Below are 27,260 nucleotides of genomic sequence, written 5' to 3' on the forward strand. Positions count from 1 at the left end.
AGTTACACTTACTACCATCCTTATTCTCACAACAACCCGATAGAGCAGAAATAATAGTTATCCTCCTTCTGCAGATGGGCCTGTGGGGTCCTAAGCAATACCCTTAGGTTACACAGCTGGTAAGTGGCATACTATGAACTCAAAACCCGGGTCCTGGGTCCAAAGCACACAGGATTTACATTGCTCATCACTTCTCAAAGGAAGAAAAAGAGGAACAGGATTTATTTTGTTTAATGCTGAGAGGCAGGCACTTTACGTTCATTACCTCAGAAATCTCAATGAATTCAATGAATCACTTTGTCCTTGTGAGATGAATATGACCTCCAACTTGAGTTTAGGTAACAGTCTGGCTATGGTTAAACTATCTTGCGTAAGGTCTCAGTGAAGCTGACACAGTAGTTTCAAACCCCAGGTTCAGTGTTCAAGCCCTAATTCAGCTAATTCCAAGCCCATGTTTCTAAAGAATAACATTTAAGTTAGAAATAGCTTTAAAATACTGAAGACCCAAAAACACAGTACACAAGGACTGTATGTAGGACCAGAAAAACAAAACATGGGAGAGCACTGAAATGGATTTCCTTATGTTGATTGGAAATTTATTTTAAAAAACTGGTTTAACATTTTTTTTTTGAGAGAGAGAGAGAGCGCGCACACACACAAGCAGGAGAAGGGCAGAGAGAGGGAGACAGAGGATCCAAAGCAGTCTCGGTGGCATTGTGAGCACAGAGCCCAATGTGGGGCTCGAACCCATGAACCATGAGTTCATGACCTAAAGCAAAATCAAGAGTCGGCTGCTTAACCAACTGAGCCACCCAGGCGCCCCTGGAAATTGATTTATGACTGAAAGAGGAAATATTTTAATTTTGTTTGGCCAGGGAAGAACTGTAAATAGGCAGCCAAAAGTAGTTTGGAAATAAACATTCTAAACAAATACCAGATATTCTTATTTTTACTGGTTATTTGTATTTAGGCACGATCATCTGAATAGAGAGTGACGAAGCGGTATATACAAGCACTTCCCTTTGTGCCCATCTGGGACTATAAACCTCCAGCAAAGTGGTTCTCATTTGATTACATCTGCCCTTGAAAACTCCATGGAAATCACTTTCTTTGAACACTCCTTTCACTCTACAAAGTCTATACATTCTATTTTTTTTAATTTTTTTTTTAACGTTTATTTATTTTTGAGACAGAAGAGAGACAGAGCATGAATGGGGGGAGGGTCAGAGAGAGAGGGAGACACAGAATCGGAAGCAGGCTCCAGGCTCCAAGCTGTCAGCACAGAGCCCGACTCGGGGCTTGAACTCGTGAACCACGAGATCATGACCTGAGCCGAAGTCAGACACTTAACCAACTGAGCCACCCAGGCGCCCCTATAAATTCTATTTTTAATTGAACTTACTTTTGAAGTTATAAAATCATGTGTTTTTAAGAAAAATACGTTGAAGAAAATAAGCATAGAAGTACAGGGGTAAACCCAGAACCATTATCCCTATCAGATGCATAGTCTTCCAGGTCTGTCTTTAATGCATATACAGACATGAATATGCCAGTATTATCAAAATCATTTTTTGCCCAACTATGAATAAATTCTTTGTTGGGTTAACAGTCTTGGCGTACTCCATTCCTCTAAGAGTGGGAAGAAGAGCTCTTTTAAAAACAAAACACTTACATTTCAGGCCCAAGAAAAGCACAAGGAAGAAACATCATTTTAAATGAGAGCTGAAATACTCTTTTCTCATCTGGAGTGGGAAATAGAGGGATTTGATAAGGAGCTTCAGTTTATAGCCCCTGCAGCAACTCTTATCTCCTGAACATAGAGTAAGCATTCAGTTAGTGCTTCTTGAATGGATGAGAAATTGTCCCCTTCTTTGCTGGTTTTATTTGGGATTAAATAGTGTCGATACCAAGAATCATAGAAACACGTGTGTTCACATGTGAACGTTGTAAAGAGTGCTCCAAAGAAAATGACAAACTTTATCATCATCCATTTGGGGTTATTCAAGCCAGAATTCACTTTCATTTTTACTGTAAGTGACATATAAAATTAGACCCATCACTTTTTACCACTTCTGAGCCTTTGAGACTTTGCCTCATCGTTCATCACGTGACTTTTCGTGTGTGTGTGTGTGTGTGTGTGTGTGTGCGCGCGCGCGTGCACACGTGCACACATGCACACTTTGTTCTCTCAAATGAATTGTGGGCTCTGCGAGGTTGGGGAGGTTTCTTCTGATTTCTTTTGTAGTCTCCCAGAATTTGGTACTGTTCTGCACACAGTAGTTGTTAAAAGTTTGTTTGACGTTAGTGAATACTGTGACCATATTAATTTGCTAAGGCTGCAGTAACAAAGTACCACAAACTCAGTGGCTTAAATCACAGAAATCTGTGGTCTCACAGTGCTGGAGGCTAGATCTAGAATTGAAGTGCTGGGGGGCACCTGGGTGGCTCAGTCGGTCAAGTGTCTGACTTCAACTCAGGACATGATCTCATGGTTTGTGGGTTCAAGCTCCGGATTGGGCTCTGTGCTGACAGCTCAGAGCCTGGAGCCTGCTTCAGATTCTGTGTCTCTTCCTCTCTCTGCCCCTCCCCTGCACAGGCTCTGTCTCTCTCAGTCTCTCAAAAATAAATAAAGATTTTTTTTTAAATTAAAATTGAGGTGTTGGGAGGATTGTTTCCTTCTGAGGGCAACATCTGTTCCAGGCCTCTCTCCTTGGCTTGTGTCTGGCTGTCTTCTCCTTGGGTCTTTTCACAACATCTTCTGTTACACACGTCTGTCCCTGTATCCAAATTTTCCCTTTTTTTATGAGGACACCAGTCATATTGGGTTAGGGCCCATCCCAATGACCTCATCTTAACTAATTATAACTGCAATGACCTCTTTCCATATAAGGTCAGATTCTGAGGCACTTGGGGTTAGGACCTTGACATATCAATTTTAGGGGACACAATTCAACCTGTAATAGTGACTTTCAACAGAATCATAAAAATCCACAGTGAGAAGATGCCTTAAACATTGTTCACTTTGCCTATCTGTGCCTGAACCAAGAAGAATGTGTAGAATTTTTCTCTTAATTTTTTTTAATGTTTATTTATTTTTGAGAGAGAGAGACAGAGTGTGAGCAGGGGAGGGGCAGAGAGAGAGGGAGACACAGAATCTGAAGCAGACTCCAGGCTCTGAGCTATCAGCACAGAGCCCAACATGGGGCTTGAACCCACAAACTGCAAGATCATGGCTTGAGCTGAAGTCGCAGCTTAACCAACTGAGCCACCCAGGCACACCAAGAACTGTAGAATTTTAATAGTATTTTGGCAATGGGATTTTAGGGTTATATTTGGTTTTTAATGTGTCTGTGTGTGCTTTCCAGAATGGTTCTCACTTGCTAAGCCTCAAAGTCTTCAGAACATCTGGAACAGGTAAGCACCACCTTGGAAAGCTGATCTTTCAAGCGGGGTTAGAGGAACATTTCCCTGGGCCTCAGTCCACTGAACGCACAGCCCTCAGCACCTGGATCTCTGGGGCCACAAGCCCCAGGAAGATGCCTCTGGGAGAGCCAGCCACTTGTGAGTCTGTTAGTTTTTCTCTATGAACCATTTTACTTTCAGAGTTTGGTCATTAAAATTGTTTTGCGCCCCTCGACCATGCCAGAGGCCCTGAGAATGAGGGAGTGTTGGACTGCAAGAAAACCTAGTGGGTTTATTATTCTCTAACACAGAGAAACCAAATAACATCATTGAGTGGCTATTGGAGGGGGGGGGCAACTTGATTCATGGAGGTCATGCTTTCCCAGGCCCTCTCCACGCAGTCTCAGCTCAGACCAGGGCAGACTTTTATTACCAGCTTTCAACAAATCCCTAGTTTCTTTTACAAAGTAAAACAGATAATAGAGACATTCCCGGAATAGTTAGCTAACTAAGCCGTGCCAGGCAACCTCAGGGCTAAGAAGAACTCAGTGTTTTCGGACAATGACCAATTACAATAACCAGTATTATTTGATCTGAGAGTAATTAGCTGAGGCTCTTTTCTTTTTGCTTCAGTGAGGAGGCAAAAAGGGCAGTGAGGAAAACATCAGAGACAGGGGGAACGAGCTCAAATGTCAAAGAAAACACACTCTCGCAGGTGGGGAGAAGGAGAAGAGATCCTAACTGAACATTTGAACATTGTTCTTCCCTGAAAGTGTGGTAGGGTTAACCCACCCAAATTTTGTTTGATTTTTTCATACTTGGACTGTTCGTGTGCTTTAAAAACCCTCCATGGAGGGTGAATATCAGAGCACAAAGAGGTCAGAACGTAGAGCTGTGGGCTACCAAAAATGTCTTGTTGGAAGGGACAGGTCTCCTTGGGAGGGCTGCACTCTCTACTCTTATTTTCAAGCTCACTGTGTCACCTGAAACCACCGCGCCCCCCCCCCCCCCCCCCCCCCCCACTGTTTTGGAGACAGGTTCCAGGGAACCACTGTTTACCATTTCGTTCAAGATGTGCAAACTTTCTCTTGCCAGTATGGTCAGGATCCCTAGCCCCAGCTAGAGATATGTGGGTTTTAGCATTGCCCTAAGGTTTTCTTCCATTCCATTATTGACTTCCAAAATAAATGGTAACTCCAAACTTAAAAATCACCTTAATACCCTATGCTGCTGCTGTTGGCACTGTTGCAGGGCAAAAGAAAGTGCCACAAGCCTCCTGCTATCACCCCACCAGGCATTCCTTCTAGACCTAGCAGGACCTGGATCCACTGAATGTCCCTCTGGTTTTTCTGATCACACAAAAGACCAACCACCTCTGACCATTGGCTTGTCCCAACAATAACTTTGCCTTAGCTCAGACTTCTGGCTTCTTGCCTTAGCTCAGACTTCTGGCTTCTCTTTGCTCAGGTCTTCAAATCAAAGAGTAATGTCTAGAGATGTGCTGCTGAATACAGTAGCCACTAGCCACATGTGGCTATTTAAATTTAACTTTAGTTGTTCAATTGCACTAGTCACATTTCAAGGGCCCAATAGCCACATGTGAGTAGTGGCTAAAACACCGGGTGGGGCAGAAACAGAATGTTTTCATCATGATGGAAAGTTCTATTGGACAACACTGGTCTAGATTATCATATGAGAAAATTCTTAGTTCTGAGAACGACTTTGTCGTTGAACTAACATTAGGCAGAATGATTGCAATGGGCCTAGCAAGGTGCTGAATATATTATTTCATTTATTCCTCACAAACCAAAGTCCCATTTCAAAGAGGTGGAAACTGAACTCAAAGAAATGAAGTAACTTGGCCAAAGTCACCAGGCCAAGTAAAGTGGAGCCCAGATTCATCTGGCACACAGGTCTCTGTGACTTTGTCAATTGAGTCAGGTTGCAAGTGTGATAGATAGAGAGGGGCTGAAAACTGGCTTTTCTACAAGATTTCTGCAAGGTACAGAACTGTGTGTGTGGGCCATAAATACACCTCAGGGCATTGCCTGGGATTTGATGGTGACCCGATCAACATGCGCCTAGTAAGTACACACTCACTTGTTACATTGATTGGAAAATTATGGACAGCTTCTTTGAAGTTGTTTCTTCCTAGTATTGGATATATTTCTTATTGTGGGTTTCTGCTTTACCACGTCCTAAACTGGCAACATTAAAAAAGTACCCACTCTCCTATAACAACGATAAAGAGGTCATTATTGAAAAAAACAATGATATTTGAATAAAGCCTGCAGCTTAGTAGCATTGTGCCAATAGTAATTGCTCAGCTTTGATAATTTGACTATGCTTATACATAATGCTAACATTAGGGAAAGCAGGTGAAACATATAACTCTGTGTGTAGTATTCCTGCAATTCTCCTGTACCTAAAATTACTTCAAAATAAGAACAAATTGAAAAAAGAAATTGAAAAAAAATCCCCGCCTTTTTTTCCTGTTTCTATGGATCTAGGGGAAAACAACAAAGAACCCAGGCAAACTAACAATGACTAGCCTTGCGCTGCAAACAGATAAAACTCTCCACTGCAAAGGTCAGTGTCAGTAATAGCAGTGGAGATTTTTATGCTCAGAGCCAGCCTGTGCTGAGAAGTCAAGGTTATTGCCTCAGGCCCCTGAGAACCACCAGATTTTACATGTGTGGAGTAATGGCCAGTGGATGGAGCTTCACACAACCACAAAGCCTGATTTTTCATTTTTTCTTACTGTTTGTGTTTCTGTTCTGGACTTCTAAAATTAAATGTGGATGTCCTCACACCCAGCACTTCCTTTAGGATTCATTTACAATTTTAATTCTTTTTACAACTTTTGTAAGCGACGAGGTCTATGGCAACTCAGGTCTGCTGAATGAATGTGTTTTCCGTGCACACAGAGACAGGAACTCTCCCAGACTGCTGGTGGAAATGGAAATTAGTACAACTAGCTTGTAGTCTTAATAAAAAACTTGAACATGTTGTATGTCCTTCAACCTGGGGATTTCAATTCTCAAAATTTATACTAAGGAAACCACTGCACAGGTACACAAAGATTTCTCGTTGAGGGGTCACAGCATGATTTTAATGGTAGCCTCTCACACCCCAACAAAAAGGAAACAACTTTGATAAGGGTCTGGCTATGAAAATTATGGTATGCCCACATAACAGAATGCTATGCAGCTATTAAAATTATGTCCTAGAAGATGATCAAGATAGTCAACTACAAAAAGTAGGTTATAACGGCATACAGAGTATGATCTCATTTTTTTTTTGTAAAGCAAGAAATATATCCACTTAAAAATAAAGGACTAAAGAAGAAAAACTGAACATCAAAGCAATAATGATTGTCTTTGAGTGAAGGGGGTTATCTCAGAAGGATGGGGTAGTTTCAATTTTCTCTCTCTGCATTTTCTAAGTGTTTCTAATAAATATGTATTATGTTGGCAATGGAACACTTCTTGCTTCTGGAAATGTTACTAGAAGGAAGGGTTATCAGAGGATTTTTGTCTTCATCCCATTAATTGGGTGGGTAGGTTCACCTAACTCTGCAAGATGCTCCTGGCATGTTAGGGATTTAACATCACAAGCCTAACACATAATATTTATTGACATTTAGCCTATGTGGAAAGATGCTGGTAGGCAAATTAACATTTGTTAATGTCACTTCCCATCCCAACTTTCATTTCCAAAGCAGTGGTCGTAACCATTGAAGAATCGTTCTAGCAAGAGTTAGAGGAGGTGGCAAGTTGTAGAAATGTAATGATAAAAGCAGTGGATAGTACGCAAGATTATAGATGGCAGAAAGAAGTAGAATGATACAAATATGGAAGTAAATTAACATTTGTGCCCAAAGAAGCAACATTTTTATTCCTAGGGCTCTTTTCTCAGCTCCCAAATAAGAGTGCAACATGCTAATCACAAGGTAGAGATTATCAGGACACTTCTCCAGACTGGGTGGTCCCACTACAAGTGCTGCTAGGAAAGTCTCATATTCAGGAGGGCATGGACTTGGTTTATACAGGGAAGACCAACATGAACTTGGCTCATGGGAGGAAGGAGCAGAAGTGTGCTATAGCAGTCATAGACCAGAGGCCATGAGACTGGAATAAATGGAGGCTCCAGGAAAAGCCTTGATACAACCTTGTGGGACGGGTTGGGGGAGGGCTGGTTAGTTGAAAAGGAAAGTCCTAAAAAGAAGTTTTCATACTGCTGATCAGTACCTACTCTCCTTTCTTTCACTGGCCTGGTGAAAATGGCCAGTTCTTCTTATATGAGACTCTACTGCCCCAAGAGAAGTTCTGTCAGCCTTTCCCTGCTTCCCCAGCTACCTAGTCTAAATGCAAAGAGTATGCATGCCATGCTAACACAAGTTCAAAATAGGTTCCCTAGCCTTCCTTCTCCAATGAGATTGTAGCTCGTATTCCCTGTCTATAGAACAATTCTGTAATAATTCAATTATTGTGGGCCAATGGGTAGGAATGGGGTGGGAGTGTGGAGGTGGAAGCTGATGGATGCATCGTGCCCCCCTCACCATCAATACCTACCCACCCACCCCCAGAGTTTCATAGAGTGGGTTCAGGCCCCAATTTTGGCACACATCCCATCCTACCACCTATAGTGAGAGTGGACTAGGTGAAAAGAAAAATTTCATGAGATTTTCCTTGAATGTCCCTCTAGACTGATATTAGGCCCTAGTGATCTATACCACTCCAAACCCCCATTTCATTGTCCCTGAAAACCTGTGCCTGGGCAGGGCACCCTCAATGGAAAAAATACCCTCCAGCCTTTTCTCAGGCCACAAGCTAAAGATCAGGCCTCCACCCCATGTTCCCTTCTCTTTTAACTGAGCTGGAAATTGGCAAGGACTGGGGATTTGCAAATTGTCTTCTATCTTAAGTCTACAAAGCAATTATTCCTAAGTTTGAGGGTAAAATTATCTATTTGTAGAAACAGTTTTATGTCATGGGAATCAGATACCTGAAAGTTTCTTATGTAAATCTTATGCAAAACGTGGCCAACTTACAGCTCTGGGCCAGAACTTCCAGCAATCATGGCACTGGGAAGGGGAAGGGTATCAGTTCTTTGTCACTTTAGGTTGGTATGTATATTTGACATTAAATAAGCCCGTCTATTTTTGCTTAATTGGGGATTTGCGTGGCCAGGGAACTTCATTCTGAATGTCAGACATCAGACCTGCAGTTAATTGCTTCCTGGGATCTGCACAGTTTTATGTCTGGTGGCTTTCCACTTGTAAACCTGACTGTGGGCTCTAGAGATGGGTGTACTTAAATGATTGGCACTAGATTAGCAAAGACTTTCAAACGTTCTAAGTAAATAAGAAAATTAAGACTCACAAGTCCTGCAGAATCAGCCCCTGCCACCCTCCCAGCTTCATATCTGTCCCCTCTCTCCCTCTGTCCCAGGCCAGCCAACTGGCCTTTCTTTCCTTCCTTAAAATCAGTCTTCTCCCTCTCATCCCGGGGTCTGTATGAGCACCACAGATCTCACTCAGCCTGCACTGCCCTCGCCTCCCCTGCCCTTATTCCTCAGCTCTCAGCTCAAATGCTTCCTTCTCAGGGAAGCCTTCCCTGACCAGCTCTGACTCTAAGTCAGAAAAAAAGGGCCTTTTTTTCACAGGTAATTATGCATCTCTATGATAATTTGGTTAGTGTCTGACTCCTCCACTAGTCCAAGCTGCCAGAAGGCAGAGCCTTCCCTGTATCTTCCAGAGCCAACCACCTAGGAGCATATAGTACTTGCTCAACTAATAGATTTGCTCATCTCCAAATGTACAATTCAACACAGATCAACTTGAGGATTTGTCCTTACTGTAATTTGGGCACTTAGTTATCTCTCTTTATATGATCCATCTCAGCGGGCAACCAAGAGAGCTTCTTAGGTAATCCTTGGGAGGCTGAGCTTCAGAAACACTGTAAATAAGGGTATTTTCCATCCAAGCTTCACCCTCCAAAATTGCCTCTTTTCCTCCCTCCCCTCCAGGAGTCTATGCTTGCACCCCTTGGAACATACGTCCAATTGGGCTTTTCTGCTTGGTGGGCACTGTCCCTCATAGAAGCATCCTTAATTACATATTTCTGCTTCTATAATGATATTTCTGGGCCCTTTATGTATGTACATGTGGTCCCTGGAGCCAGTGGAGAGGTGGAGGCTGAATGAGAGCACACTGAAGATAGATAAGAGTACCCATGTGGACGTTATTTTTCCCCTTGCCATCAACTTCACTAATCCCAGGACATTCTACTTGAAACACCCTTCTAGCCTTCTCCTTTTCTCTCCTTTTCTTCTTTCCCCCTTTATTTTTCAGAAGGAAGACCTCTGGAGAAATTATTTTTCTTTCCCACTTTTCCAGGTTGGGCAGGGTTCCTGAAGCTGAAGATCTGGCTTCCCAAATGCTGAAAGGCTTTCCTAGAGACCGAGTTTCCGCCCAGGAAGCACTGGTTCATGACTATTTCAGTGCCCTGCCTTCTCAGCTGCACCAGCTTCCTGATGGTGAGTGAGAGAGCATGTGTGTGTGTATGTGTGTGTGTGTGTGTGTGTGTGTACATGCACACATGTAAATCTCAGTGTTTAAGTGTTTTCTCCAAGCACTGGAAAATCATAGAATTTGCAACCAGAAATGAGCTTAGAGATCAATTTGCCTAGGAGAAGCAAGAGGGGACCCATTCTTGCCTGAGTTTTCTATGAGATTCTCTAAAACTCAAAAGCACTGGTGGGTTGAGGTGACACAGACCTCCTTGTAATGATCCAAACATTTCACGTATACACTCTTAGAAATTGGATGAGATGAAAGTTGCCTCTGAGTTGTTTGTTTTCCCCAGCATCTGCCAGGAGAAGCAAAACCAAAGTTTGTAACAACCCCCTTCTCTCTCCATGGAGAGTAAGATGATAGGTGACATGGAGATGTCACAAGAGGAGAGCTGGCCTGTCTCGATTGGTAATTTGATGCTGCTGAAGGAAGTACTGGGGTGGGGCGCTGTGGGGAGGGGAGCGTCCTCCCAGGCCGGATGCCCACGGGGAAACACAAGTTACCCTGAAATCAGCCTTGCTGCCTGGGCCTGAAGTCATCCTCCAAATCTGAAATCTGCTGAGGGATCATGTGTCTGGAGCTCTCCTCATGTTTCTCAGAATGTGGCCAGGAAGGGCTAGGCAGAGGATGTGGGCAGTGTGGTCATGGCCTGGCTATTTGGGGGGGACCATGCTTAGGTAGGGTTTCTTTAGAAACATCCACCATTCAACTGAAAAAAAGTTTCAGAATCCCTAAGCAGGAGAAAAGAAAGCTAATAAGGAAGGTCTAGGGGCTCAGACTGGGAAAAGGGCACTGGGAAGGCATTCAGGAGTGACAATGAGGAGAGAGGAGAGAGCTGCTGCCCAAGGGGCTTAGACATATAGGCTAGCCAAAGGCTCCAGGGTCTGCAAATGCAGCTCTGCCATATCTAGGACATTGTCCTGCTATAGCCCAGAGCTCTTACTTTGGGACTTCTTGGGGCATTTCATTATTAAAATGAGTTATTTAGGATCTCCAAAAATAATCATAATCATACAAATGGGGTTAATGTCTTACTTAACCCTGTAGGAAGAGTTAGTCATCAGTATTTATTAAGTCACCATTAAGTGCCAAGAACATATTAAGTGCTATAAAAATTGAAGGAAGAAAGAGCCTTGTCCTTGACCTCAAGGATCCTACAGCGTGGGAGAAAAAGAGGGTGAGGAAGAGGAAACAGGGCACCCTTGTACACATATTAGCACAAATCATATCTAAACAGCTAAAGTCTGTACGTAATCAGCCACAGATGTTCTGAGGATGTGTGTGTGCTAACGGCAATTCTTTGGAGGAACTAGAATAACTCGCATGAGATGGATTGGACTGGAGGTGAATATGGATTGGAATTTGGAAGGAGGGGAGGGACACTGGCATATGGGTGGAACAAAAGACATTCCAGGCAACCTACAATTCTTCCTCCCTTTCCAGTACCCTCACTCCCACTGTACCCCTATCTGATCCTCTACTTCCATCCTGATATACTGTCCCCCGTCTGAGCCCCTAGATCCCTCTTTAGTTTTCTTCTCCTGGTCCCGGGCTTTCTAACTACCACTTCAGGCAAATATCAACCTTCAGGGGTGTGCATGCACACATATACTCACACTCTCGCACACTCACACTCCCTTTTCTCCACTTAAAGAAACTCCCTCATTGGCCCTCCTCCAGGACCTATTATTCTACATACTGAGGACCACTGGGGACTTTCAAAATTGCCTGGGCACAAGCTTCTACCTGATGAAGAGTAATTAGGAAGAAACAGTCATTGTCCAAACTGATGTGTTGTTAGAAACTCGGGTTTTGATTCTTCCTGGCCATCTGAAGCAAAGCCACCAACAGAGGGACTCTGCTGTGTGTGTGTGTGTGTGTGTGTGTGTGTGTGTGTGTTAGCATGCACACCCATGTGCGGGTGTAAGAGAGAGACCCATCTGTATTCCTTCTCTGTTCACCCAGCCACAGAGCCCAAATCTACTTTGACACTTTTAGAAAAATGAAAAGATGGAATCTTGCAGGAGCCTGCCTGTGCTGGGGGGGAGCCGAGGAGTGCTCACAGCAGGAGGGAAGTTGACTTTTCTTTATACATATAGGGGTTTTTCCATGCAGAGTTTAAATTATGCCTGATAAAAGGAGTTTCGTGGATGTTTCAGTTCTTTCAAATTCTCCTGGCTTCCTCCCAATTAAATGAGGTTTGTCAAAGCCACAGGGCTCTGCTGCTGCTGCCTCGGCCGACAAGCACTTCCTGCAGCGACATCTCGAATCCCCGAGGGAGAAGATGAAAGGGCCAGCGCCAAGAGACAGAGAAGGGGGGCAGGATTGGGTGTGTGTGTGTGTGTGTGTGTGTGTGTGTGCATGTGGGAGGGGGTGCAGAAATAGGTTTAGAGACAGACCGACAGATAGATAGGATGTAGGACAAGTAGACAGAGAAAGCAAGGCTATCAGGAAAATAGAAAAGAAAAACAGAGGAGGAGAGAGAGCAGCTGGGGCCCATCTGTGCACCTTGACAGCAGTGGCCCTTACTCGGGACACATCTACCAAGGGATGCACTCCCTTGGCCTGGCAGTGCCAGCCTACTTTTACATTGCCCATGGCAATTAGCCTTTATTAAGAGCCTCCTTTTCAGACAGAGAGCACCAGACAGTTATCACAGTTCCCAACCTTCAGGGACACAGAATCTCTCTCCATCTCTGTGGTGGGCTGCCCCAGGCATAAGAATTGTGCAAAAATAAGACATGCTCTTGTGAGTGGTTTGTAAAGAGAGTTTCCCTGCCATAATTATGCAAGAAATTTTGCTCTCTGGTGGCATTTCAGTATGGAATCATTTAGGAGCTTATATTTATATCATTTTATTATTCTGGTTTTATTCTGGTTGCAGGATAACAAAGTTGTCACTTTAAAATATATTCTGTTTCCCCTTTGATCTGGGAGATGCCAGCTCTTATTGTCTGCCCTCTGAAGAAGACAATTTGAGCATGAAACCTGTGGCTGAGAAATATGTGAAGCGTGGAGGGACAGCCTAAATCCCCGTGGAAGAGTGGCAGAGAAACTCCCCACGATGTGCAAGAATTGTTCCCGTCTATCCATGTCTATTTCCCCAAAGCTGAGACGTCCCATACAACACTTTCTCTGGGTCGTGGCACTAAGCTTATAGCAAGAGGAAAGCAGGGGGTTACTTGCCATGAAATCCAGGGTTTCCAAGATTAGTTCCCTTTTGGAACACATTCTTAGTGGAGAAGCATGAATATTAGAATGGCAAGCATGTGGGAACTTCTGGCAAGCACTGACATTTTCCCTTATTGACTCTTGAACACCTGAAGAAACATTTGTTGATGGGGAAATTATTGGTAGTCTCTCTCAAAACACACCCAACAGCAAGCTAATTGCTTTTGCAGATGGCTGGGGAGATGCTCGCCCTTCTCAGTCACCGGCTCACGGCCACACTTGCGGTCCTCACTGCCGAGCCAGCAGCGCAGAATGTCAGCTGGGGCAGCGAGGACCTAAAATTAGGTCCTTGGCAACTCTCTAATCTTAGCTGCAGGTTCAGCTTCTTCGTTTAATTCCCTTTGCCCTCAGCATGAACTTGGGCTCTGGGAAAGGAACACTGTTTAATGATTTGGAGGTGGGGGGAGTAGAAAATCATTAAGCTGCCCTTTCTAGAAACTGGCTCCACTCTGTTCTTGCAGGGAGCCTTCCAAATGTTACCCTTGGAAAGTTAAGACTGATTTTGGAAGCTAGCCATTTTGAACCACAGACACTGATCCACAAAAGTTTTTGTTTTTTTTTTTTTTTAATCTGGGGCAGTAAATGCCACGTGATTTAAGAGTCTGGTCCTTAAGCCTGGGTCCTTGATCGTCAGGACATCAAAGGCTGTCTCTCTCTGTAGGTTGGTCCCATTTTGCTTTCCAAATCCCAGACTTGAGTCTCTCTCATTCCTTCCTGGACTAAATCCCCCTTCTCCTTTAAAACAGGTTTCAGCATCTTAGAAAAAAAAAATCCTGAAACTTGAAAGCTTACAATTGTTTCACAAGTAATTTTTGCAAAAACAGCTTACAAGGGTCTTTTTCCTCATCAAATGCTTTCTTACTTTGCAGGCATACGGAAGGCAAGGCATTTACCTCTCCAATACGTCACCGCACCCTGGTGTCAATACTCCAGAAGTTCTTCAGCAGGCTCTATCCATACTGCCCCGTTAAAATCTGAATAACTTTTTGTTTTGCTCCAACAAAAAAATTTCAGGCCTTCTTTTAATATTACATCTTTAATATATTTGAAGATCTCTTGATATCACTTTCCAAAGCTCACTTTTCTAGGTTGAGTGGCTTTGACTTCCCTTCTCCCCAATATAGATTCAGCCTCTCTCACTCTTTAATCATTCTGTTTCATTATTCTGTTCTGAACCTGTTCCAATTATTTTGCTGATCTCTGAGACTATGGACCCACTGTAGACTCAGATTTCTAACATAGTGGGAGAATTATGCTCCAGTTCATTCATTAAAGATTTACTGAGGGTCATTTGTATGATACTGAGTGATACAAAAATGAATTAGTCATGGATGGAGTCTGTCCTCAAAGAGCTTATAGTCCTTAAGGAAATGAGACAAGTATATAAACCGCCACAGATCTAGTGTGAGGTGCTCTGGGGGTTCAAAGGAGGTGAGATTAACTCTAGCTGTGGTGATCCAGGATGGCTTTGTAGGTGGGCCCTCAAAGATGTTGGAGTCTGGATGGTTGGGGAGGAAGGACATCCAGGGAGAAGAATGTCATTCTCCTCTCAATACCATCTAACATCATAGTGAAGTTGTCCTCTTTTTAATAATAGTGGCACAATCCTGACTCACAATCCATCATGGTTTTTCTCCTTACTGTATGGCTTGTTGCAATAACTTAAACATTCTCTGTCTTTTTTTTTTTTTTAAAGTAAAAAAAAAAACAAAAACCCAGTGTGGGGCTCAAACTCATGATCCAAAATCAAGAGTCACATACTCCACCAACCGAGCCAGCCAGGTGCCCCAATTTAAACATTCTTTAACATGTACTAGTAAAATTTAGTTTCATTCTTTATATGCTAATGGTTTCAAATCTATTTTATTCTTGCTTTTATTGTGTAGACTATTCAAAATTTAACCAGAATACGTTGTCATTCTAGAGGCCAGTTCTCAGGGGATGGGAGGGAGCAGATTCTGAGCCAGGTCTCTCTTTTCTGCCTGCGGGAGTTTGTAACCTAACTCAGACCACCCTCTCAAACCTTTTAAATCCTCTGTTATTTGATATGTAGGCAGTACATTAAGAAGCAAGAAATTAAGACATATCCTCCATAACACACTTCCTCACCTTCTGTGCTCAGAGCTGTCCTCAAGAGATTCCAGTATATTAGAAAAGATGCTGGAAAGAGAGGAAAGAGTTAGAGACTCTTGGAGTGGCAGAGGATCTCAGACACTTGCTATTCTATATCTTCATTATACAGACTGAGTCCCTGACTCCCTGGGAGGAATAGCGGCTGCCGTTTATTGGGCATCTATGTGCTTTACACAAATTCTCATTCAATTTGTAGACTAATTGGTGAGGCTGGAGCTATTATCCTCACATTACATATAGAAAATTGGGAATGAGCAAGGCTAAGGAAATTGCTCAAAGTCACGCATCTAGTAAGTGGGAGAGCCCAGGCCTGACTTCAGGTCAGACTCTTAAGCCGCTCTTCCCACTACTCATTGCTGCTTGCTAAAGATCAATGGGAATTTAGTAGCAAAATGGGGATTACAACCAAGGTCTTCACTCCCAGCCCTGTGACCTTTTCCACTGTCCTATGCTCTATGTTTATTTTAGAGCCTTCCCAGGAAGATTCCACTTGTCCCCAGATAACATATTTAATATCTCACAATTAAGAAGGTTCAATTTTGTGTTTAATAGAGACATCCTTCACCTCTTCCTTAATCCTCAGTGTCCTTTTGTCTTAGTCTCTGTTCCTGTTTTCTTTTTGTTTTTGTTTGTTTTGTAATACAAAGTCATCCTTGGGTTTTAAGATTTTTTTTTTTTTTTTTTTTTTGAGAACAAGCACACACGTGCATGAGGAGGAGGGGCAGAAGAAGAGGGAGGGAGAGAATGGTAAGCAGGCTCCACACCCAGTGCAGAGCGCGACTTGGGGCTCCATTTCACAACCGTGAGATCATGACCTCAGCCGAAATCAAGAGTCTGACACTTAACCGACTGAGCCACCCAGACACCCTGGGTTTTAAAAGTTCTTAATCAATGGTGGTTCTTTTTGTTTGTTTGTTTTACTACAACTCATTCAATTTTATAAAGTAATTTCAGGAATCCAACAAAAAATGGGCAAAAGCATAAAATAGCAATTCACATAAGGAAAACAAAAAAAGCATACCAACATATGGAATAAAAAGACAGCCTTACTAATGATTAAATAAATACAAATAACTGTTAAAGTAGTTATTTTTTTTCCCTTAACCTAATGACTCCCAGTGTCAGTGAGATTGTGATAAAATGATATTCTGCTGGTGGTGTTGTAAGTTGGAGCAACCTTTGCAAAACATTATGGCACACATATCAGGAGCCACAAAAAATGGTCACAACCTTTAACTCTATACTTTGGTTTCTGGAAATTATGCAAAGAAACAATTAAACAGAAAAGAAAGAAAGAAAAAGAACCCTAGATGCATAAAAATGTTCATCGTAGTGTTGTCTATAATTTTATCTTAAAAAGTATAAAATAAAAAGAAACGGTCTAAGTATTCAACACTAGAGAACAGATCGGATAATGTTGTTATATTGACTCAGCATATAGTACTAAGTAACCATTTAAAATAATTCACAGGAGGGGCACCTGGGCCGGCTCAGTCAGTAGAGCATGTGACTCTTGATCTCAGGGTCCTGAGTCTAAGCCACCCCCACCCCCCGACCACCACCCCCCTGTTGGGCATGGAGCCAACTTAAAAAAAAAGAAAAGAAATTTGCAGGAGTGTTAGCGAATATGGAAATGTTTATGCTATTATGACGTGAGCTAAAAGAAAGTAGGATACAAAATTGCATATTTTAATGTACCTGTGAACATGTATTATGCATATAAACAAAACTGAAAGGTAGAGTACAAAAATAAAAATGCTCTTCCTAGTTTAGGAGGATTGTGGGTAACTTTTTTTCTTTTTCAAAGTTTTGTTTAGTGTTGATGTTGTATTGCCTTTATTGTTTAAAAGAATGAGGTAAGGCAAATGGTATTGGGAGTCCAGGCTCCAGACTGAGAGTTAAAGGACCTAAGTTATCTTCTTTTTTTCCAACGTAGCATCTGTTATTGGCCTTCATAAACCTCAATTTCTCAGTCTGCACAATGGGTTAACATTAGTTTCCTTTGTCCCAGATTGACAGAATGTTTATTTTATAAAGCTTTAACTCACTGAATGCAAGGGTTCACATAAATGTGGTCCTAGGAGAATGAGAGGTGGGAGGGAGAGGAAAAGATAAATAGGCACTAATTAATTTTAAAAGGAAAGATCATCTGCTTTAATCGGAAATGCATATGTGCTGTGCCCCCAGTCAGAGTTTTAAGTGCACTCCATGTTAGTTAGCAACTTCAACTTAAAGTAGTGCTGTGTGATCCTTTGGGCTTTGAAGATACGAAGCCTATATACATACACATGAGCTAAAATTACCACGTAGTCACGAGGCTGTGTGCACTCTGAATAATTAAATGCACTAAGCAACTCCAGCTGATGGATTGACAATGTGTAAGAACAGTGCGAAAAACCACGTGACAGGGAAATTACAAGACATTTTGAAATGATGGTTTAATTTCCAAGCTTTCTTTTCAGCTCGTGCTTTCTCTTTTAGCCATTACAGGCAAGTAAAAGAGATTTGATTATCTTGTTTCCTGTGAAAGGTTATTTAGCTCCTCAATCCCATTAAGTCACTTTCTGCACTCCAGTGCACCCAGCCTTCACCAGGTTATCAGCCCAGGAAGAGTAAATGGAGACACCAGGATCAGATTTCTAAAGGAAGGAAAGTTAAAGCAAAGTTTGAAAGGGGTGACAGCCAACAGCCAGGAGCTTAGGAACTCAATTAGACTGAAAGACAACTATCTCATTATCTCGTTCCGAAATGATCTAAATACATAAGAATCTAAAAGTTTTAAATAAACTTGTCCTACTGACTGTCTAGATGACTGAATTTCCCTTCTCAAAAAATTTTAAACACCCACTTTCGTATTTATTTATTCTAAGTGCGAAGCAGCTGTGATAATTATGCTGTCAGATTCAGTAAGCTAATGAGGAGTCAGTAGAATGGAAGGTTTTGCATCTGTGAGATTGCTGCAGAACTGCTCTGCTGCCTTTTTTCCTTCTCTCTTTTTCTTTCTTCCTTTTTTTTTTTTCTCTTGCTTTTGTTTTCTTTTTCTGAGTCAGGAAGGAGAGTCAGGCAGTCCATGGCCAAATTGGAATCCCTTTGATTAACTGAGTGTTTTCCCAACACTGTTCTACCAGAGAATTTCTCTCTTCCTTCCTCTCTCCCTCTTATCCTTTCCCTCTCTCCCTTCTTTCTCCCAATTCCCTTCTTTCTCTCTGCTCTGCTTTCTTCCCCCCCTTTTTTTTCATATAAATATCTGTTTCTTTTTTCTTAATGTTTTATTTTTTTGAGAGGGGGGAGGGGCAGAGAGAGAGGGAGACAGGATCCTAAGCAGGCTCTGTGCTGACAGCAGAGAACCCTATGCAGGGCTTGAACTCATGAACCCATTTGATCGTGACCTGAGCCGAATTCAGATGCTCAACTGACTTAGCCACCCAGGCGCCCCTCTTTCTTCCCCTTCTGTCTTCCTTTTTTTCTCTGCCTCTGATTCCTCCTCCTTCTTCGTCTTCTTCTCCCTTTCTATGGCTTCCCCCGTCTCTTTCTCCCTTTTTCCCCTCTCTTCTCCTCCTCCTGTTTTCCCCCTTTTCCTCTCTCCCTCTCTCCCTCCTGCCTCCTTCCTGGCTTTTGAGGTGCTGCTGCTTTTGAAGGACAAGGAAGCCTGAGAGAAATCTTCATGCCACTGTCCCCAAGGCAAGAGGACACCTCTCTGAGGGAAATTTCCAAAGTGGTTTGGGTTTGCATTGATTTGAGAATAACCTGTGAAGTGTACACACTGTTTATTTTAGTTGTTTGTTTATGCTATGACATGAGCTAGAAAAAAAGTAGAATACAAAGTTATGTATTATAAAGTACCTGTGAAAATGTATTCTGTGTACCACCAAACTTGATGCCTCCCCCTTATAGCCTAGCAAATGTGTAATTCCAGACCCAAGGACTCAAGGCCACAGACTACTCATGACATCGAAGGCAGATGTCTAGGCCAAGCAAAGTAGATATGGCCCTGCAAATTCATTTCTTGTTAAATTGTGCAATATTTACTTTTTCTTAAAGTTTATGTATTTATTTTGAGAGAGAGAAAGAGAGGATGAGTAGAGGAGGGACAGAGAGAGAGAGGGACAGAGGACCCAAAGTGGGGTCTGTGCTGACAGCAGAGAGCCCAATGTGGGGCTCGAACTCACAAATGGTAAGATCATGACCTGAGCAGAAGTCAGACGCTTAACTGGCTGAGCCACCTAGGTACCCCAAAGTGTGCAATATTTAGAGCAACCCAGGTTTGTACAGATTGTGAGCCTTGGAAAAGCAATGCCCAATGAAAGATGCCCTGAGTAGGTTTGTAGATGTGCTTTGGTGACAATGTGGCTATTGCCTCTTGCTGTTTTTCCCAGATGGCATCTATGCTAATGGCTTGTAACAAAGGCTACTAGTTATTAAAAATATATTGTGCATCAAGAACAACCCAAGATGTTTTTCATATATCATCTCCTTTAAACTTACAGCAACTGCCAGGAAGTTTTATCATCCCCATTTTGCAGATGAGTTGCTTAAAATGTTTACTTTGGGAGGACTTGACCTATAACTTTAGTGTAATAAGCACTCAGGAACAACACACAACTAACAAACACAGGCATTTATAAAAATGCAAACTTCCAGCATACTAAACTAACCCAATACATAAATCAGAGGGCAAAGGTAGTGTGTGTGTGTGTGTGTGTGTGTATAAATTATTATATATTATAACACATTATATATGTGTGTATAGAAATTATTATATAATATAATATATAAACATTATATATTATAATATATAATAATATTATATTGTAATATATTTATATATTATATAATAATATTATATAATTTATCATTACATAATATATGGTACAAGACTTGTACCATAGAGTCTATTAAATAGATTGCCTGATGTAACAAATGCACTAGGATTTAAACTTTCCAAAACACATCTAGCCCCGGCATGATGCTCATTGCCTACCATCACTGGGACTCTAAACCAGACTCCTTGGCTTGATATTACTCCCTTCACCATCTGGTTTCAACTCATTTTTCCAACTTTATCTACTAGTCTGTCTTGCTATAACCATGCAAGATTACTTCGCAGTTCTGTCAAAGACTTTCCTTCCTCCCTGCCTTTGCTCATGCTGATTCCCCAGCCAGCAATATCCTCCCTAGAATTCCTTAACTGTTGAAAGTACAGACCTCCTTCACAGGCCCCAAGGGCACTTGTCTATGCTTTCCCTGTGCTCCCTGGGAGATGTAGGAGAGCAGCTGTCATAATTCTTTGTTTGCACCTCACTTTCAGCCCTTGTTTGTCAGTGTGTGTGTGTCCCCAGTTCTATTCCTGTTTTTGGATCTTCAACACCTAGCATAACACCTTACCCAAGTGCTCATTTGGTAAATATATGTTGAATTGAATCAAATAAGAGGCATTTGACAACTATTAGTAGATTCAGTAAAGCAAGCTATCCGTGAGTCGGTATAAATTATTGGTGGGTAAGCCTGCCTCATGTTTTGATGTCTCTTCAGGTGACAAATATTACAACAGACATAAAAATAGACCATGAAAGATTCCAGGAAATAATATGTTGGTGCTTTTCTCTTTTCCTCCCTACAGAGGAGTCTTTGTTTACAGTTTCAGGAGTGAGGCTAAAGCCAGAAATGTGTGACCTTTTGGTCTCCTACCGGAAAGGTCACCTCCCAACCCAGTTTAGCAAATGCTGGTGAAAGAGAGGGCGACATCACCAATATCCTTTCAGGTAAGTGGTCCCAATAGTGAGCCTCCTTATGGGTGGGAGTGAACATTCATCACTTCCAGGTGGAGAGGAGGACACTGTTCACAGATTCAGAGCCTGTTCTGTGTCTGGCTCTTTATTCCCACTCTACGGACAGGTGGGCTAGCCCCCTCTGGGTACAGTCAGTCACAGGGAGGATGATAATGTGCATCTCCTGTCTCTCTCTCTCCCAGAGGAATAGTAAGACTCCCAAGACAAAACTGACAAGTCATTGGAAGGCCTTTAACTGACACATATGGCATAAATTATTGCACTATAATGTCACATTCTCTCAACCATGAAGTTTTCTTCATCAGCTGATAGAACAAAATCAGAGGTTGAAAACCATCCCCATTGGCTCAAGACTGAGGAGTGTCCTGGGATGTGGGACATTCAGTGTTAAAATTGGCATAGACTTGGGTAAACCAGGATAGTTGGTCACCCCCAAATGCCAAAGAAGACCTGGTTCAGGGCCTGGCCCTCCCCCGGAGATGGTTTTAGATGCCTATGAGAGTCTAGTCATCACTGCCCCAGGCCTTTTAAGCCACCCCTTCTGCACAGTTGGTCACAGGGAGTTCTCCATTCAGGGTGAGTTCTAGGAACAAGGTCCTGATTGGGAGCCATCCACAATGTCTCAGACACAGCTACTCTCCTTAGTCAACCCAGGTAGCCCAGCCTTCCAAGCAATCTTGAGGAAGAAGGGTACTATGGAAAATTTTTCTGAAATTACCACACCCTAAAAGGAGTTCCTAAAAGGCATAGGAAGCCAAGTGGTACAACTGCAAAAGCCATCATAGTAGAGACACCCCTAGATGTGACAAAAGCACATCCCATATGGGGCCTTCCACAGTGGGGGGGGGGGGGACAATAATCCAGATAGAGGGATCAAGGTGGGGCCCATGCACAAAGCCAGCCAGTCACCTGGCCCTTTAGGTGACCCTGGCTATATCCCAAGCCACAAGCATTAGACTATGGTTTGACCACCCATTTGGAAACCACAGCTTGGCCATGCTTCCTGATAGAATTTTCAGGGCCTAGATAGTAATCACTGGTGTGCTCCCCACACCTGCCAGCTCATAAGATAATTCACAGGGCCGGATTCAGCTCTTTGCCACTTTCTCTTGGATCTCTCTTTGGCTGTTGGTATTTAAAGGCATGTAAAGATGCTTGCCTCCTGGATTTTCTAAGATCACTGTATTTAGAAACTTGGAAAGATCAGGGTGCCTGGGTGGCTCAGTCAGTTTAGTGTTCGACTTCAGCTCAGGTCATGATCTCATGGTTCATGAGTTCAACCCCTCATCTGGTTCTGTGCTGACAGCTCAAGAGGCTGCAGCCTGCTTCAGATTCTGTGTCTCGCTCTCTCTGCCCGTCTCTCTCTCTCAAAAATAAATAAACATTTAAAAAAATGTTTAAGAAATTTGGAAAGATCAAGGAAGTTTAGAATTATAGCTGTTCCTCATAACATTTTATAAAATACCCAAGTTTGTATTTTGACAGTATACAATTGGAATTACAATAGGCAACACGATAATATGGTATTTCCCAAGCACAATACTTTCTAAAGCAGAGATTTTACTGTATAATTGTGTCATTTTAAACCCACTAGTTATGAAAATAGGATGTACTTTAGCTACATTCTCTAAAGATTTGCCCTTCATAAAATTATCAAAGACATTGATAGAAATGGTCTCAGGTGGTGGTGTTCCATAAGCATTACTATTACTTCTGTTATTGTTGTTATTTTATTTTATAAGCAGCCAGAGGGTAGGGAGATAACCCTGCCTCTCTGGTCTTCAATGACTTTCCACAAAGGATTATTACCTGTAGGTATAAAATGGTCACAATAGAAAGTCAATTAAATGCAGCATGTCGAACTTAGTGCCTTTGCCAGCAATTGAGAGAGGGAGGAAGCAGATTTAGCCTCAATTGGAGTAATCTCATGATATCCCTAGGCCCTTGGTATTAATGTAAGGAGATAAAACCGTAGGAGACGAACCACAATAGGGAAAATCTAGAGCAATTAAACTGTTTAATAAATGGCTTGGGATCAGCAAAATCTGGGTGTGCTGGAGTTAAACCAACTAAAGGTAATCACAAGGACACGTGGGGCCTGTAAATCTTTTCCACTAAATTGAATTTATGTTAAAATATTCATTTTTCAGAAGATCCAAAATGTAAATTGGGATATTAGGACTTGTAACTGGCAGCAATGCCTCAAAATTAAAACTCTTATCCTCAAAATGTCAGTTTCAGGAATGGAAAAAAAATGCATACTGATGTCTACAATAGAGAAATAGAGGGGAACTAAAATTTACTGGGTATATTATTGTGTCAGGCACTTTACACATTTTATTTCCAACCTTGGCATGTTTTGAACAGTGGGATATGGTATATCCAGAGATCAATTATTATTATTTTTAAAGCTTTTTTAGTTCTTATTACCAGGGGCAAGATGCTGTCTCTGTTATAATTTATTATTATCTTTTCTATCAATGTATGGAATTCTATCAATAACTTTGCATCAATGTTTAACACATTTTCCTTACTCAATCTGACTCATGTCTTTTGATTTTGTTTATTCTTCATTCACTTCCAGGGCCACATTACTACTGTTTCAGTTTTAATTTGCTTTGCCTTACTAAGAAGCTTCAAACCTAACTCCACCATGGACCAGGGTTTTCATACCATCACCTGTGATCTGGAATATTCTAAATATGATGTCCAAGGCAACAGACATGATACTTGAAGAAAAAGCATGAATGGTTATTGCTCTTGTCATACATCCAGAATTTAACAGTGATTAGCTCAAAAATTAGACACAGACTTAAAGAGTCTAAGAAGAGGATTTATGAATAATTTCATCTGTTTTGTTATTTGATAAAGAGATCCCTAGGCCAGAAGGACTACAGGACAGATGAAAGGCTAACAATTAAAAGAATCTGGAGACTGAGCGGGTGCTTACAGAGGCCTGTGCCTCCTGCGTTCACTTACAATTTCCCCCCAACAAAAAGACTTGTGTGGCAAGGAGAGGATTAGTCTAAAGTTTAGAAAAGTCTCAGAGAAGATGGTTTCTCGGATAAAGTTGTCAACAAAAGGACTGGCTTAAGACTCTTTGTTAAGATTTCTTAGGGGGTGCTTCTCTCTTCATTATCTGGATTATCAAAACACACTACTACCCCACTCCAGCTAGATTTTAGAAGTTTGGATTGAGCTCCCAGTTAGATTAAAATTTTTGGCTATCTCCTTCTACTCAATCTCAGTTATCAGTGATGATAGCAAAAGCAATGAGGAACCTAAGCTCTGATTTGATGATGGAGATACTGAATAGTAGGAACAAAGAGTTCCAAAGATGTAATTCAAGCCCTGTTACACCATCAGACACACACACATGTGCTCACACACACAACCCCCAAATAAAATGAGAGATCTGTCTCAGCTAACACATGTATCATTTTCTGTAATGACTCCTTCTAAAAAAAGCGAGGGAAACTCAAATTACTTCATCTAGGGATCATCTACTCAGGAAACATAGTAGCCTCGAAATCAGAGACTTCTATGTATCCTTTAGAAGAACAAGGAAGAACTAATGAAGAAATAATTAAAAAATAGTACCTATAGACCCAAAGTCTTCCCAAAGATGGGAAAAGGAAAAATGCATACAAATAACCCAAAGAAATCTACCTTAGTAAGTATTGGATTTTCGTGAGGTGTTTGAAAAACCTCTCCAAACATACCTTTGATGAAACTGTGTGGGCTGGATTATGGGACAGATATATGTGCTCAATGAGTGGTGGTTTTTCAACCTAGAGAAAAGCTAATAGTGGTATGGTACAAGGTACAGTCTTAAGTCCCATCCTGGCCAAATATTTGTATTAATCACCTGAATAAAATCAGAGAAGGTCCACAATTTATTCATATAATCATTGAAGTAAGTAGTTATAATTAATGTATTACTTCCATTTTACCAAAGAGGAAATTAAAACTCAAAGAAGTTAAATAACCCATCCATGGAGTATACCAGAGTTAAGCTACAAACCTCAGGTCTGGGTGTCTCCAGTGTGTATGATCTTTCCAGTAATCACATACCTATCAGATCTGGAGAATACACAGTTCTTGAAGAAGCACCTGGTATTTACCACTGGATCATAATTCAAAAGACTAAGCCCTTGCTAAAAGCTAATGTGTATGTACCACTATCTACCTATTAGAATAGCCAAGTTCCAGAACACTGACAACACCAAATGCTAGCAGGGATGTGGAACAACAGAGGAACTCTTGCTCGTTGCTGGTAAAAATGCAAAATAGTACTTTGGAAGACAGTTGGGCAGTTTTTTACAAGCCTAAACATACTCTCTTACCTATGATCCAGCCACCGTACTCCTAGGCACTTACACAATGGAGCTGAAAACTTATGTCCACACAAAAATCTACACATAGGTGTTCATTCATAATCATCAAAACTTGGACACAACCAAGATGTCCTCCAGTGAGTGAGTGGATAAATAAACTGTGGTATATCCAGACAACAGACAATTATTCAGAACTTAAAAAAAATGAACTAGCAAGCCATGAAAAGACATGAAGGAGCCTTAAGTGAATATTGCTAAGACAAAGAAACCAATTGAAAAGACTGCATACTGTATGATTACAACTATATGACATTTTGGAAAAGGCAAAACTATAAAGACAGTAAAAACATCACTGGTTGCCAGGAGTTAGGAGGGAGGGATGAATAGACAGGGTACAGAGGACTTTTAAGGCTGTAAAAATAAGTATGATGCTATAATGGTGGAGACGTGCCATTATAAATCTGTCCAAACCTATAGAATGTACAAGACCAAGAATGAATCCTAATGTAAACTTATGGGCTTTGGATGATACTGATGTGTTGGTATAGGTTCATCAATTATAAAAAATGTACCATTCTGATAGGGGGAGGCTATGCATGTGGGTGGGGAGGGGGCAAGAGTTATTTGGAAAGTCTCTGTAACTTCTGCTGAACATTGCTATGAATGCTAATATTGCTCTAAAAATTTACGTCTATTAAAATCAAACAGATTGACTGAGTGGTTCAGTCAGTTAACCATCTGACTCTTGGTATCAGCTCAACTTCTGATCTCATGGTCATGGGATCAAGCCCCACATCAGGCTCTGCGCTGACAGCATGAAGCCTCCTTGGGATTCTCTCTCTCTCTCCCTCCCACCCCCCTCTATGCCCCTCCTCCACTCTGTCTCTATGCCTCTCCCCCACTCATGCACACAGGCATGCACTCTGTCTCAAAATAAATAAATAAACATTTAAAAACAAACTAACAAAAACCCCTAAAGAGCTATTGGGCAACAAAGCAATATAACATTTATTCCTATAAAATTTTATCTGATTTCATTTCTTGCACTTTAGACTTAAAATGTCAACAAGTTAAGTAAAACTGTGACTTAGTGGAAGTTGGCATTTTTAAGTACAATGTGTCTGGCTGTCCAGGAAAGATAATGCCAATACTTTTAGGTGATATAAATGAAAGAATAATAAGATGGTGTCCCAGAGAAGGGAAATAGTTTTCTCTCCACTGATCAGGTCACATCTAAATTATCGTTTATCTGTATCCATCACACTTTAAAAGAAACATCATATTGAAGTAAATATTTATTGTATATCTATTAGCTTACAAATCTAATTCTGTTCAGTCCTCTTCACAAGACTAAGAGGTAAGTGTAGTTATTTTACAGAGAAGAACACAGAACCAAATTTAAGTAGATTTGATGCTCAGACTCTCTGTCCCCAAAGTCTGTACTTTCCCTACCCCAAAATGCAACTCTGTACAGCAAGCTCCAAGGATGGCTACTAGGGGACTAGAGGGTGTGGAGGCCAAGGCACAAAGAGGAATAGTCCAAAAAGAGAAAACCCAGGGGGCAGAGAAACTCCCTCCAGAGGATTGTGAGTTCTCATAAAGAGGCTAGCCCTCTACTGGGTGGCTGTGGAGCCAAGACAAATACATTGAAAACTCAGAGATCCTACTTTTGATACAGCAGGAAGAGTCCTTGAACAATTTCACTTGCCTACTACCAATGGAATGAGTTCCCACAACAGCAAGGGGCTTCCTCTGCACCCCCAGAAGACATAGAAAGCTATAGGACAGATC

At 41.7% G+C, this 27,260-nt stretch overlaps 1 protein-coding gene across 1 annotated transcript in view; it reads left to right on the plus strand.

Annotated features, from left to right (window-relative positions):
• The window catches only part of CDK15 (cyclin dependent kinase 15), an 82,923-nt gene extending 56,735 nt beyond the window's left edge, over window positions 1-26,188 (plus strand). The window contains exons 11-14 of the mRNA XM_043577504.1: window positions 3,366-3,414; window positions 9,803-9,942; window positions 20,964-21,105; window positions 23,717-26,188. Of these exons, the coding sequence (XP_043433439.1) occupies window positions 3,366-3,414; window positions 9,803-9,942; window positions 20,964-21,073 (299 nt within the window). The 3' untranslated portion in view covers window positions 21,074-21,105; window positions 23,717-26,188. The remainder of the gene's footprint in view (window positions 1-3,365; window positions 3,415-9,802; window positions 9,943-20,963; window positions 21,106-23,716) is intronic.
• Window positions 26,189-27,260: the final 1,072 nt, after the last annotated feature.

The sequence above is a fragment of the Prionailurus bengalensis genome, chromosome C1, assembly GCF_016509475.1.
Source record: "Prionailurus bengalensis isolate Pbe53 chromosome C1, Fcat_Pben_1.1_paternal_pri, whole genome shotgun sequence".
NCBI classification, from domain to species: Eukaryota; Metazoa; Chordata; class Mammalia; order Carnivora; family Felidae; genus Prionailurus; species Prionailurus bengalensis.